The following is a 14,787-nucleotide window of genomic DNA, read 5'->3' as shown; positions in this document are numbered from 1 at the left end:
ATTTAACTGAAAATAAAATAATAAAAAATAGTAACCATGGGCCATAGCGAAATAAAATGAAATCATTTATTTAATAAAACATAATAATAAAAAATGTTTAAACCAAAAAACATAAAGTCTAAACATGAAACAGTAAGAAATTTAACCATGAAAGTATATGAAACAACATCAAATAACTAGTTTCAGAAATGCAATATGTATAACATATTATTGTTGCTTCTTCAAGTATGATTGATAGTTATACTCCAACCAAGATTTTCGAGCTTCATCAGCATATAGCTTGGAAAATATCTCTCGTGTCTCTTTCTTAACAAGAAGGTTTAAAGAGAAGTTGAAAATTTCGCTCCCCTCAGAAATGCCAGTAATAGTTACCAACAAGTCAATACACTTCTCGATAGTGGCCTCTGATGTTGTAAGAGATGTAGCGCTACTTTTGTTAGACACCATCTCAAGTAGGGAGTGTATATCATGTTTTAGTGATACAGCACCATACTTTGCCTTACTCTTTTTCCCTTGACTGCTAGTACCAACGCCATCAATTGACTTTAGTTTTTTTAATGATGGCTCAGGAAACCTAACAGAATGTGCATGTTGCAAGATATCATCGCTATCGTCACTCTTCTCATCATTAAGGTTACCAAATTGTTCACCCTGATCATAACCATAAAAATTATTTATTTCATCATCTAAATCTAATCCAATCCCCGACATCTGTTCTTGGCTTGCTGCTCGTGCTCTCTCTCCAGTGGCAACGATATCAGGAAACAACGCATCATATCGAAACCATATAAGAGAAAGATCTTTATTCCTAAATTTTTTGTATTTAGCATTCTCCTGTAACATAAATTATTAATTAACTTAAGAAAATAATAAAGATTAACAATGAAATACTTTAAAAAAGACATATAGAAGGGCGTGAGATTTGTACCTTAATTTTTTGCTCCCATCAATCATCATTCGCAACAATTATTTTTTTGTTTTCATCCCATCCTAACCCTGTCTCCCCCTTCATCAGCTGCTTAAAAAGAGTCCATTCGGCTTTCATATAATCCCAATGATTTTTTATTTGTTTTTTATCATACGATTCTTCCGGTCTTCTTATTAAACTCATTAACCATATTTTTCCATCCTTTTCTAGACAAATAAGTATTAGGTCTATTTCCTTTTCTTATCTCTTGTTCACACAACTCAACAAATTTAATATGGACATCATCACCCCACTTAGCATTATTTCGTCCGGTAAAATTTTCTGACATGTTTGAATGTTAACAATCTGAAGAAAATAAACATTCTTCGTAAGCTCTGTACGATGATATTCTAACCTAAGAAGTAAATAAATAGAAATATTTCATCATAAAAGGAAATAGAAAATAATAGCTTCTACAATTCTTAGATTGTGAATAGAAGCTACATGTAATGATTGACTAATGTTCTTTTGTAAATAGAGCATCCACAGGATGCCAATAATAAGAACTTCCTCTTTTTTTTTTCCGACAAAAATAATGATAATTTCAACCTCCTAAAGTGCATGTTGCCACATTCTTCCATACTTCAAATAAAATCCTGACATATAACCAGTCATCAACGATAGAGCAATACACTTGCACCTCAATCTAATTAACGGAAGAATTTGTAGATAAACAATCTATATCTTCCCTTGAAAATAATGACAACAATATACTCAAGACTATAGTGATCTTATGGCTGATATATAATAAAAACAAAGATATACCATAACATTGCAATTATTCATCCATGCAACGTTAAATTGCTTCAACCATTCATATTGAACTTTCTTTAAGTAACAAAAGAAAAAAGAACGGACACAATTTTTTGGTTAGTGAATCACTAATATCTCATCATGATCTTAAAACGAAATAAAACCAAAGTAAAAGATAGGACCTTACCTTAAACTGATCAACAACGTTGTCTACCAAGCAACTCAACCTCCAAGTTTCTTTACTGCACGCAGACTTTTATCTCCAAATGAGGAAGAGATTGTGAGCTCGAGTGAGAGCAGAAGGAAAACGTCAAGATTGATTGAGAAAAGAAAAGAGTCGTAGTTAGGGTTTTAACGAGGGAAGGGTATTTGGGGGTTTAAAAAATAATTTAAGGGATGGTAAAAACGAAAAAAGTTATGGCTTTTAGCTTGTTTTGGCTTAAGAGCGCCCTAACTTAAAAGCACTTAGATGTTAAGCAAACACCAAATTAAGCCAAAATATGCACCAGCTTTTAAGCCCACCCAAACACCCTCTTATTTATATATATCATTCGGTGCGGTGTGGAAACAAATCTACAGAGAGTAAAATTTATCATAATTAGGGTTTCAATTTTCTCTTTTTACAAAAAGTAACAGCCGGAACACTCAGAGGAGAGAAGCAATGGACGACGTAATTTCTGCGACGGACCAGTAGATGTTAGTTTCGTCTTTCCTTGAAATCGCCGTTGGTCAAACCGCCGATACTGTCCGACAGTTCCTCCAGGTTCTAAAAAATATTCCTTTTTTATAAATATCACTATATATGTTTTTTTGCTTTATATATAGTAGCATATCCAGGATTTAAGTTGTAATTATGTGTGTGGATGTACTCTGAATGTGTGCGTGTTTTAATTTTTTTAACTAGGTATTAGTTCGGGTGTTAAAGAGAGTAGTGTGCTAGCATAATTATATATTTGTATCAAACCTTTTCTCTACTATATATTTAAAGTTGGAGTTAAAGAGTGTTTTTTTGGACATTATCGTGTTGAGAAATTAAATTAATTTTTTGAGCTTTTGTGTTTGTTCTCGGTTTTTTTAATTTAAATCTTCTGATTTAAAGATCCAAGCTTTATAAAAAAGAATTTACTTATTAAAAAATAAAAGATTTGAGCTTTGCACCGAAGGGATGGCTTGATTACTTCCTAGCCACCTAAGACTTTGGGGCATGTACTAGTGGAAGGATGCATGTGGAGTAGTTGAAGTGCGTACAACCTGGTCCGGACATAACCGTTATGAAAAATAGAAAATTTACTTAAGGAGGTTCATGGAATAATTGACAATTATTATGCTCGATATTATGAGTAAAGACGTATCCCAAAGTCTTTACTCAATTGGTTGAAGTCTCGTGTTGATAACGTGCTATAAAACAATAAAAGAATAAGATGAATATTGCAGAGAAAAGTAGAAAGAAAAAATTCTTATTGATTTGTTATGAATTACAATGGATTAGAACCTCTCTATTTATAGGGAAAAATGACTTAGCCACCAAGTAACAAACACTAAAATCTCTCTAAATATAGACATTCATCTTAAATACAATTTTATTTATAACAGATGACAATTTAATATTTAATTCTAACTTGGACTTGACAAAAATAAATATACACGCAATTACAATTTATTCAACATAAATAATACTTATTGAGAGTAAAAAGGCAAACACTATTTCTTTAGGGGTTTTCGTATTTTTAATATAGTATAGATATAGATAGATAGATAGATTATTGCATAATTTATTTTATTGAACTCTAAGCATGATTTTTCCTTACTTATTTCCCCGTGCCTTCAATATTCTCCTAAAAATTGTTTACCTCCATTGCCAACATAGGTAAAGTAAATTCTCCATATAAGGGTTGTGGCCAAGATCGCATGAGGTAACAGTATCTCAGTTACCCTTTTTTTTTTTGTGTGTGTGTGTGTGTTAAATCAGTAAAAAAAGAATTGGTTGAAACTTTATTATTTTTTTCTAAATTAAAAAGGTTTAGAAAAAAATGAAGTTTAAACTGTGTATTTTTCTGTATTTTTTCTTTAGATGCAATGATTTTATTTATTTATTTCTTGAGTCAAATTAAAAAATAAAACGGGTTGAAACTTGAAACTCTATTATTTTTAGTTAGATGAAATCTTTTAGACTAAATAATAGAATTCTATTCATGTTTCTAAACAAATCTAGTCCGTAAAAGATGATAAAAAATTAACGAATTTAAAAGGATAAAAATGTATTTTATTTCAAGATTGCCACGTATCACAAAATTTCCATTAGGTGAGGTCAATGGGATAAATGGTAACACACATTCAAATTTAGGGGGTAATTAGAACAACATAAAATTTAGTGTCAACTGAATTAAATTTTGCCAAATATAGGAGGGCTTTTAGTTATTCTGCCTAAATTTATTCCTACAAATTTACAATGGTATGGAAAAAAAAACTAGAAAGGAGCTTTCTGTAATTAGAACAAAACTCAGTGGATGTATATGTAAATTAAACATGATAATATTAATTCCTTTTCTGAGCCGGAGAAGGAACGAACCAGACTTATTTATATATATCATTCGGTGCGGTGTGGAAACAAATCTACAGAGAGTAAAATTCATCAGAATTAGGGTTTCAACTTTCTCTTTCTACAAAAAGTAACAGCCGGAACACTCAGAGGAGAGAAGCAATGGACGGCGTAATTTCTGCGACGGACCAGCAGATGTTAGTTTCGTCTTTCCTTGAAATCGCCGTTGGTCAAAACGCCAATACTGCCCGACAGTTCCTCCAGGTTCTAAAAAATATTCCTTTTGTTATAAATATCACTATATATGTTTTTTTGCTTTATGTATAGTAGCATATCCAGGATTTAAGTTCTAATTATGTGTGTGGATGTACTCTGAGTGTGTGCGTGTTTTAATTTTTTAACTAGGTATTAGTTCGGGTGTTAAAGAGAGTAGTGTGCTAGCATAATTATATATTTGTATCAAACCTTTTCTCTACTATGTATTTAAAGTTGGAGTTAAAGAGTGTTTTTTTTGGGCATTATCGTGTTGAGAAATTAAATTAATTTTTTGAGCTTTTGTGTTTGTTCTCGTTTTTTTTAATTTAAATCTTTTGATTTAAAGATCCAAGCTTTATAAAAAAGAATTTACTTATTAAAAAATAAAAGATTTGAGCTTTGCACCGAAGGGATGGCTTGATTACTTCCCAGCCACCTAAGACTTTGGGGCATGTACTAGTGGAAGGATGCATGTGGAGTAGTTGAGGTGCGTACAACCTGGTCCGGACATAACCGTTATGAAAAATAGAAAATTTAGCCCCTTTGGGGTCTAGATTTTATGTCATGAATCACGATGTATGTCCAATTTTACATTCTATCTTGTTACTAGAATATGAGATGATGTCAATCCTGTGGAAGCTAAATGAATTTTGGGGTTTCTTTTTGTTTGGCAAAGCATGTTCAACTTTTAGCACAGGAAATAGATGGATGAGACTTGTACATTAGACTTTGTACTTTTGTTTGCTGTTATATTAATTGAGCCCTTCCCTTTGTTTCTTTATCAGTAAATAAGAGATGTTATTAATAGAATAAAACCAGACACCAAGATGGTGATTAGCCGGTACAAAAGTGTGCATTCCCCTGTGATGAAACAAGAGAAGGGGATAACCTTTAAACAAAAGATTCTATTCTTGTCGCGAGCTAATGAAATCTATCATGTTGCGAATTTCATACCCATCTGAAATTTGCACCAAAAGGCTAGCTGACACAGGAATCTGTATTTCATCCAATGTGCAGTAGTAGTTTTATCCTCAAATCATCTTGATTTCCTTTCTGTCCATAGAACGCAACACACACAGGCCGGAACCGTTTTCCTGAGCTCTTTGGCCTTCTGACGCTATATCACACAAATTTATTTTCTCAAGCTTTGTCGACAACTTAGTTTGTGATTTTTTTAGTTGTTGGGGCGTGGAGAGACATTTATTTCATGTCTTGGTAATAACATACGTCGATGGGTGGGTAAGTAAGCAGGTAATGAAATGCTGGGTAGGTAGAGGGTTTTGTTGCTACTGATGACATTGACCTTTGCTTGATTTTGGCTATTTGTTGGCTCTTGTTGAATCCTGTTTCCATCAGGGGCCTATGCAGAATATTGAATTATCGTGCAATTGAAATTGATGACTTTTCTTCATTTTGGTAATTTTTTGAACCTAGTTTGTATAAGGTGGATTGTAAATATTCTGTGTGGCAGGCAACAAGCTGGAATCTTGAGGAAGCAATTCAGCTTTCCTACATCGGAAATGAGGGTGGGGCAGCAGCATCTGTTAATTCTCCACAATTGGGAAATGATGCACTTCTTGGTGATCCGAGCTTGAGGTATTTTTAATACCCTGTGATCTTTCTATGTTAGTTAATTTTTTTGTCTTTTTTAATTACTTTTTGTATCTTTCAATTTTTGTTTTTACCTGTCATACTTCTCATACTTCTTAATGTACTCTGGTTGTCTATATGTGAGCGTTTTGTGTTTGTTAGTTTCTCATTCAAGCAAATTGAATCAAAACAAAGTTATACTGTTCTTAGAGTTTTTTTTTCTCTCCATATTATTCCCATCACACCAATTCCTCAGGTTTGATAGAGCAATCTTTTTCCCTCTTATTGTTTCTGGCTTTAATATTGTGCATCTCCGCTCAACTTTTTGGGGCTTGAGGATATGGTTTCTTCCGGAAATCATGTCTTCACTGTACACTTCCAACACTCATCAGCCACAACTAACTTGGAGACTTTAGGGTAACCTGGTGCTTTCCAGCACAAGCTCAAATCATCTTTTTCAAAACGAAATGTTCAAAGCATTGTTCTTCTACATATGGATAAGATGCATTTTCCCAATAGAATTTCTCAAAAGTACAATAAGGATCAAGCTGGTTGCTGGTTCAGGTTTCTAGTTCTCTGCTTGTTATGTTGCACACGAATAGTTCTACATTCTTGTCTTATGTGAGGCATCATAAAGTTCCCTCACATAGATATTTATCCAGGGAAAAATGTGTTTCCTTGTTATTATAGATATCTGGCACTCAAAATAATTGATGTTGCTCATAGATTAAAACCTACTGTTGTCCTCTTCTTCCTCTTCATGTCTTTCTCTTTTCATTATTATGGTTGTGATGCGATCAAATTGTACTATGAACTGCATTCATTGTTCTCTCAGTGCAAACAACACAACTGTCATACCTCTTTCACAAATCGTATGGCTCTTTCTTGAAGGATATAAGTCGAGTGATACCGATGAGGGTCACCCTTCTGAGAAAAATTACATAGAAGAATATGATTATATTAGTGATTAGAAGTAGTATGGTTTAGAATTTCATATTAACACTTATGTATGGGTTTAGCTTTCATATTAAGACTTAAGTATGACTTTATCTTTTCATATCTTCGCATATTAAGCAGTTTTCTCCTTATTGCGCTTTTTTTAGTCAAGCCCTGCTTTAAGCCCCAGCAGGGCTTTAGCGCTTTTTTGCGCTTTTCGCTTTTGACAACACTGTTTTTTGCAATTTCTGGAGCGCGGCCTAGTTGTACATGCACTTAGATATTGAAATTCGCTGACATGACAAAGATTACTAGCGGTTGTGTGCATTGCTAATCTATACTATTTTGCCATTTTGATTTTCTAAAGGGTGTTTTTAACCCTTCCATTTGTATCCTTTTATTGAATTGATTTTCTTGTGTTCTTTAGTTCATCGGGAGTGGGAGGTTCATCACGTGAACCTCGATTAGTTGCTCCCTCCTGCAACTTTGAGGAGGAAATGAAGCGTCCTGGAGTCCTGGAGGCAGAGAAACGTTCTACTCCTACAACAGATGCTGCTCAAGACAATCTTGCTTCTTTGTGTCATCCTCCTTTTGCCTTGATGTACCATGGGCCTTTTGAGAAGGTAGATGCACCTTATTACTGGAAAGATTTGTTGCTCAGTTTCCTGCTTCATAAATAATTTTTTTTGTTTCTGTGGTGGTTCTTCTCACTCTTATTACTCTTGCGAGGATTTTTCTTGATTTATAATTTTATATATAAAGGGTGTGTTCTTTCAATTAGTAAGTAGAGGGGTGGGGAATTTATATTAGTTACCTTAGAAAGCTACTCATATTTTACACATTTGTATCAATACAGAATTTGCTGGCACGTGTTGGTGAGCCAGAAGTCACCATGTTTTCGGGTGTCGGATCTTTCAGATCGTACATAGCTAACACTTTTAAATGCTTGCATCATCTACCTCCTTTTAGTTATAGCAACACGAGAGAAGAGAAGATCCCTAAGCTGGCTGGAGTTGGCAAGTTCAAAGACCTAGAAAAGAATGACTGCAACTGCTCTGCTGTACATTCTTCCAGGAATGAGAAGGGGAGATCACGATTAAATACTAATGCTGCCCTCAATGTAAAGGACGAATGTGTTCTATCACTTGTGGCTACTCTATTAGCTACTGTAATGCATACAGCAGTTTCTCACTTGCCTTACTTCATTGCCAAGGCTAATCACATCTATGACGGTGATACAGGTCGAATAGTCCAATATATAAGAGATTCCCCCATCATTTCTTCATTCATATTATTTAACTCAATAGGTTTTGTAGCATCATTGGCTATTGTTATGTCCATTCTGCCTAGTTTACCATTGAAACCGTGGACTCAGATGGCAGTATTTATGTATTATGTCTCCTACATGTGCATGATCATGAAAATATTACCACTGGGATCCTGGCTGGTACTCTTCCTTTCCGTCCCATTGCTATTATTGGCAGCTTCTGGAAAACTGTGCAACTTTGCAGAGGAAAGACCTGCAATTCCGCTACTTATTTAAAGAATAAGGTACTTTTAGAGATCTGAAATTTATGAATGTATAAGGATTTATATGCTTCAGAAAAAGGTACTCTTGTGTAGCTTCATGTGTAAATAAAAAAGGTGGATCCACATATCAACTGAAGGTGTTTTTATCTGTTTTCTTTAGACTCTTTCTTAAGAATAGCAATTGTATGAGAGTTTTTGGACTTGTCATTTGATGATTTTGTGGTTGTATTGAATGGAAACAACTTCCAGCATATTATTTGGTGTATTAAGTTACCATCTGCCCTAAAGCTTGAGCTTTTATACGGCTTTAACAATCTCATAATGGTAATGGTCAATCGCACAATTGTCTTAGAGATTGACAATTAATGAAGGTGATCAATACGAAAACATTAAATTTAACCAATTCTTATCTGAATATGGATTTTAGACAAGTTCTAATTCCCATGGAGCTCTGAGGGAGGCGCTGAACTGGAATTTTCAATTTAAGATAATAAATAACCCAGGAAGTGGAGCAGAGTATTAACCCTCAAACATTTTAGCAGGGAACTGGATTGATTCTAATTGGTAAAGTAAGATAGTGCGTGAAGCTTCGCGTGGACAAAATACCATTCTTAAAAAATACTGCTTGCCACGCCAAAACTATATTCAAGGAGTACGATAATTAGGTTACGAGAGATTTTAAGAGAAAGGGCACAATTCTGCTTCCATTGTCAACATCTGATCTTGTGACCCTAATGGTTTTCCTTTTTTCCTTTTCAATTGCCTGCTATAAATTAGACGAAATAGTAATTTGTCAAAGTTAGACTTCTTTTGATAGACGCGATCAGTAACCATCATGCAATAAAATTTTCTGTTGGCTGCACCTAATCATGCTTTATATGAGTGCTACTACTGAGTACTGATCTCAAACCGCAAATGGATCAAACTAAGCGAAATTGTTTTTCGGAAAAGTTGAATCAAACAAATTGTAAATTGAATTTCAGTTAAAAGGGGAAAAAATACGTAAAAGGTTGACGTCTGTGCTCAATAGTGAAGATAACTATAGAATGACATAAATCTTAACATCTTCAGCAAACTAAAACAATCTACTTTAGTCACTGGATGGAAACAAAAGCTCCCTTACTTCCCTCTCCTTTCAAAACCAACATATCAAGCCAGGGGAAGTACATCTGTGAACTTGAATTTGGAGGTTGCATAACATATATATTTGAGTTAAGTGAAACATTACTTTTTGTTGACTACTGTATCATGTGCACCGGTATACTCTGTCAAGTAGATTTAGATGAAACTAATATATCTAGTTCCTCGCACTATCATACTTATAGATGAAACTAATATATCACTGCTTGGATTTAAAGAAACTACTAAGGAAACTACCAAGAGATGTTACTAATTGAGTATCCATGTCATGAACCTTCAAGCAATTTGAGATTTTTGGCGTCTTACATACTGAGGAATAGGATCTTTTACCTGCAGACAACAAAGGTAAAAAGAAGAATGAGTTTCAGGATTCAAAGTAGTATAACTTATCCCAAATTCATTGGGAGAAATTGATGCATACCATGCTTGCTTTCCTTTTACGCTTACCCTGACTGGATAAGCTACAGACAACTGTCTCTAACTCATCACGATTTGTGCTTCTATATGTTTTCGCATTCTCATTCCCAGGTACGAAACTCTCCCCTGTAGGTATGGGCTGCATAATGTCATATATAACGAGTTATTTCTTAAGAATTTTCAGTTACCAACTTTTCAGATCAGTGAAACAGTTCAAGCATGAACTAACCTCTGCCTTGCTTGAAGGGGTGTTTCCACTGTTTCCGTGGTCTCTTCTCTTTGAGACCGTCTGATCGCTCAAGACAGAGCCATTCTGGTATGCATCAGATTTGCCTCTTGTGCGTGTGAGGTATGATCCAATAGAGCGGAGAGCACCACAAGTGGATAAATCTCTATGATTATTTTCTGCCAGCACCAAAGCAGTCATAGCTTTTGTGGTTTTAATCTTGATTACAAGCATAAATTAAATTGAGTAAACACTACCCGAAGTTCTAAATTGTTGGACTTATTACCTGATTTATTCATGTCCACATCCTGACCAATAAAGATAGTTCAAAATTGATTAAAACTTTTGCAGTGCATAAACTATTGAACCCATATAAACTTGTGACTCTTACCATGGCATCTTTCTCTAAGACCTTCTTAACCTCAACCAGTTTTTTCTCAGTCAAGTCAGAGTGGATCACACGCTTGCCTGCAATAACAAAAGCAATATAACAAATGGTGGTTAGTGATATTCTGTTTCTTTCTCCTCCCTGCAACGCCAAAAAATGAAGTTCACCAGTGCGTACCTAGCCTGCGGTTGCTGCTAGCCTCAACAAAGCCATCTTGTGTCATTTTATTTAGTAGCTTCTTCACAGTAGTTTGATTTGCTTCTCCTGCTAGTTTACTTTGAAGTTTGCTAATAGTTACATAGTTCATTGGAAGAGCATGATACAAAGCCTGAAACAAGACAGTGCCATTACAAACTTGCATTCCAGAAATTTAGCATATAAATTCCATACATCTCAGAACAGAAATTTTACAATTAGTAAAATAGGATACTGTAATATTATTCCTCTTATAACTTTGAGAACTTTAGTTGACTAAATGAGAACGCTAAACCTTTCTCCACAATCTATCGGATGTTATTTGGATGTTTACTCTTTCCAAATGCTTCAGGCAGGATCTAATGTATTCGTCTCTGCCTTTGCTCTAAAGTTTTCTTTAAAATCACAGATCATAAGATTCTTTGTCTACAACAGCCAAATGTATGAACGCTATTCAAAGCTCCTTCTAATAATTAATCAACCATCAAGGCAAAATATAATTTGTCTCTTGATTTATATTAGGAGGGTAATCGAAGGAAAGTTAGCAATGGATGACAAAAAATTAGCATTGAGTCATTGACAGGCAGGAATCTGGATGGTTGGAAGAGGATGCAGGTCCAACCACTGGATTCAGCTGGAACTGTACACATATTTGAGAATTCATAAAGTATATAAATTTATACTAAGTCAGCATCCACTGACTTAAAAGACATGGATCCTCTAACAGGACCGCCACCTTATCCCTCCCTATGTCATCTCGAATTCTCTAGCTCCCAGAACAAGACACTAGATTGATACCAAGAAATCTATCCCAAGTGCAACAGACCTTTATTATAATTGCACTTGATAAATGGTCAGGTCAACCACTCTGACTCTTTGATCTCCATTAAAGTGAAGTCCAAAAGTATTTCTACCTTCTACATCAGAACTACATTTCTGTACATGCAGCTTCTAAGAACATCAATGTAACCTTCATTTCACATTTTATCATCCTGAATCACTTATATTTTTTCCATTTAATCTGATAATATTGGGTAGTGGCCATTTGTAAAAGCAATAGAAGCATTCATCATCACTTTGGTTATGGTGGGGATGGCATGCACAGAGAAAAAAGCTTTTTACCTTGACAAGGTGGATACACAACATGTAGAAACGAGGAAAATAAAAACTCTATAAACAGGACTCAGTACAAAAATGACCTGCTCCGTACCTGACAATTTTATTTGAATGACCGATTCCAGAAAGAAGAATCAAAGGGCAAATAGTAGGTGGAAACTTTCAAAACCCATGAGTATATATAGATAGATACACAAAGTGAATAGATGAGAAACTATTAGTTAGAGCAGCTTCATATAACATGAAAACACATTTCGAAAAGGATACCGTGCACCCACTTAGATATCATCAGGCCAATGCCGAGTATGAAAAATCTTACCTTCATGTACATGTATTCTTCACCCTTGCCATGCTGAGTTTGGTTGCCTTTTGGGTATTTCTGGCCGTTAATTTCTTCTTTCACAATGTCGAACTCATAGTTGAATTTCTACAATTGAGTATCAGTTGAAATAACGGTATTCCAGAAAGTATATATTATGACCAAATGGAAGAAATATATATATGGAAACTATTAACCAGTAAAGGAAATGCTAACAAACCATTTGCTTGTTAATGATGTAACAGTCTGTGCCAGCACGTGAAAGTATGCCTTCCTTAACAAGCTTTTCTATAATGTCTGAAATGAAATTGAAAGGAAGAAGAGGCTGTAGAACTACTTAAGATTGATACTTAGAAAATAGGCTTTATTCATCTTAGTTTAGTTTTTAAATGGCGTTTTTGGGCCAAGATTATTTGATCAATGGTCTCCTCTATGAAGCATAGGTTTAGCATGCTCCTTATTTGGTTAAAGATGTCCTTCCATTACCTTCAGCCAAGACCTGCAACCAGGATAGCATATTAGGTAAACTGACCAGAAGTTGTGAGAGAAACAGGCACTTTAAATGACCACCAGCATCAGAGTTTTTACCACTGATATGTCAGGGAAATGAGACAGAACATCAGTCACTTCAATTTTGTCAAGGTGGTATGAGTTGATCCAGTCCTTTAGCCTAGCAAATTGTTGCTCATCTTCATCTGGATCCTGAGTATCATCTGAAAAATCAAATAGCACATTAGAGGTATTTGGCACTTGGTCCAGCAGGAAGTTGGCAGCATTTGATGGAAGTAAACAATACCTTCATCATCCATATTACCATTATCCTGAGCATCTTGCTTCTCTGTGAAGAGATTATTTGTTATTTAAACTTAAGTGATTCAGAAGTACTTAGGTAAGGAAATATATAAGCAAATCAGTCAGGTATAGACATATGTATTACCAATTGGGGCAACTATGTATTGGTCATCATCAGAGTCACTGAACTGAAATATATCATCATATTGCAGAATTTAGTCCGTGCAAACAAATTAAGAGGATACTAAATGCAGTCAAGGTTTATATACAATTGAGGCTAGGAGAAATAACGTTCTACCTCACTATCAGATTCGCTGTCATCACCCTGGAAGGAATCAGCTCCCAAGCTCACACTAATATCTTGATTGTTGTCATTCTCATCCTCACAGGGATCAAGAATGCTCTTAAGCTGTGCAGAAACCACTTAATGCAAATTGATGAGCATTAAACTGAAAACTGTAATATCCTTCTTCCTGAAATAACTGCCCCATACCTTCAGAGCTAACACAAAATGCTTGCTATTGACATTGCCAACCTCCATTTCCAAAGGACTTTTAGTCCATGGATTAACAGCCTCCTCTTCAGTGCAGCTTCTAAAGAAAGGAGGCTCGTAATCAGCAGGCTGCACAACCAGCAATTCTGTTACCAACCTTCACTTGACCAGTATATTGACAAGCCAATTGACATTTGAGACTAAAATATTAAAATGGTAAGAGTAGAGGAAGTTAGGAAAGGACAAAAAGAGTGAGTGAAGGGAATACAGTGACATCATCATAATAAAGGAGCTTCATCAGTATCGTTCGCTGAAAAAACAGGAAAGGAGGAAAAGAAATTGAAATTAGAAACAAGATGAAAGTTTCAGAGAAAATGAAACATCAATGATTAATGAATAATGTAGCCTGCGTTTAAGGAATACCAAAAAGCTTTACCTCTTCTGGCATCTTATCCAAAGTTCTCATCAACTGAATCAATGTACGGACCATTTTACAAGCAGAACTCCTGAAACAGTGCTACTTCTTAACTCAATGGTTCTAGCTATCCAAAATCAACTAGCATGGGACGAAACAATGAACAAGAATTTCATGGATCAATATAACTACCTCATCTGATTGGGAGTTATTTCAGCGGTTGAATTGCACTTGAGTGTTCCCCCTTTCTTCATTCCAATGCGATTGACATTCATTGACACTTCTTGGCTGTCAGAGTTTGAGTAACAGAAAGAAACTGCAAGTAAAGAACCAGAAGTATCAGTTTTTCTCAAGCTCCAAGATTATAGTTTCAGAAATAATAAAAAATTAACATAGAAAGGCTATTATTTTGCGTTTTCATTGTTTCAAGCCATACTATTCTGAGATGCTGAAATACATAGCCTGTGATATCATTAATCAGTGCAAACATGTAACTATCTATACAGTCCAAACTCAACCGTCTATTTTGAGGTCATACATGCATATTCCTCGATCATTGGGCCACCTATTTTTTCGCACACGCTGAACAAGAGTGTTTTAAGATACTTCTTCTGAAATGCATCATAAACACCTAAAAAAACAAAGAGATGTAAAGAGCTGTCATGGCAGATTATAAAAGTTGACAAAGTATCACAAAATAGCCAAAGATCAACATG

The 14,787-nt window shown here is 35.0% G+C and overlaps 3 protein-coding genes across 5 annotated transcripts; 1 reads left to right on the top strand and 2 right to left on the bottom strand.

Annotated features, from left to right (window-relative positions):
* Positions 1 to 207: 207 nt before the first annotated feature.
* On the bottom strand, positions 208 to 1,256 carry LOC138909375 (L10-interacting MYB domain-containing protein-like). Its single transcript, XM_070200570.1, has 2 exons — positions 1,083 to 1,256; positions 208 to 834 (listed from the first exon to the last, which is right to left on the bottom strand). The coding sequence occupies exons 1-2, from the start codon at positions 1,254 to 1,256 to the stop codon at positions 208 to 210; spliced, it is 801 nt and encodes a 266-aa protein (XP_070056671.1).
* A 1,038-nt stretch (positions 1,257 to 2,294) lies between these two features.
* Positions 2,295 to 8,821, top strand: LOC104097000 (uncharacterized). 3 transcript variants are annotated; one of them, XM_009603489.4, is made up of 4 exons: positions 2,295 to 2,483; positions 5,986 to 6,110; positions 7,468 to 7,663; positions 7,897 to 8,821. In XM_009603489.4, exons 1-4 carry the CDS (start codon positions 2,415 to 2,417, stop codon positions 8,581 to 8,583), a joined length of 1,077 nt encoding a protein of 358 aa, XP_009601784.1. In that variant the 5' UTR covers positions 2,295 to 2,414; the 3' UTR covers positions 8,584 to 8,821. The 3 variants fall into 3 exon arrangements, with proteins under 3 accessions (XP_009601784.1, XP_009601783.1, XP_070055757.1); XM_009603488.4 differs by lacking the exon at positions 2,295 to 2,483 and adding an exon at positions 4,291 to 4,523; XM_070199656.1 differs by lacking the exon at positions 2,295 to 2,483 and adding an exon at positions 5,395 to 5,525.
* A 768-nt stretch (positions 8,822 to 9,589) lies between these two features.
* On the bottom strand, positions 9,590 to 14,786 carry LOC108945295 (meiosis-specific protein ASY1-like). Its single transcript, XM_070200569.1, has 19 exons — positions 14,756 to 14,786; positions 14,610 to 14,702; positions 14,264 to 14,387; positions 14,093 to 14,162; positions 13,925 to 13,966; positions 13,657 to 13,785; positions 13,462 to 13,572; positions 13,309 to 13,351; positions 13,168 to 13,209; positions 12,960 to 13,084; positions 12,858 to 12,870; positions 12,592 to 12,668; positions 12,372 to 12,479; positions 10,919 to 11,069; positions 10,745 to 10,821; positions 10,640 to 10,661; positions 10,357 to 10,532; positions 10,132 to 10,266; positions 9,590 to 10,040 (listed from the first exon to the last, which is right to left on the bottom strand). The coding sequence occupies exons 1-19, from the start codon at positions 14,784 to 14,786 to the stop codon at positions 9,987 to 9,989; spliced, it is 1,623 nt and encodes a 540-aa protein (XP_070056670.1). The 3' UTR covers positions 9,590 to 9,986.
* Between the last annotated feature and the right edge of the window lies 1 nt (position 14,787).

Source organism: Nicotiana tomentosiformis, chromosome 4 (assembly GCF_000390325.3).
Source record: "Nicotiana tomentosiformis chromosome 4, ASM39032v3, whole genome shotgun sequence".
Classification (NCBI taxonomy): Eukaryota; Viridiplantae; Streptophyta; class Magnoliopsida; order Solanales; family Solanaceae; genus Nicotiana; species Nicotiana tomentosiformis.
The sequence above is the reverse complement of the archived record's forward strand: the minus strand, read 5'-3'. Positions and strand labels throughout refer to the sequence as shown.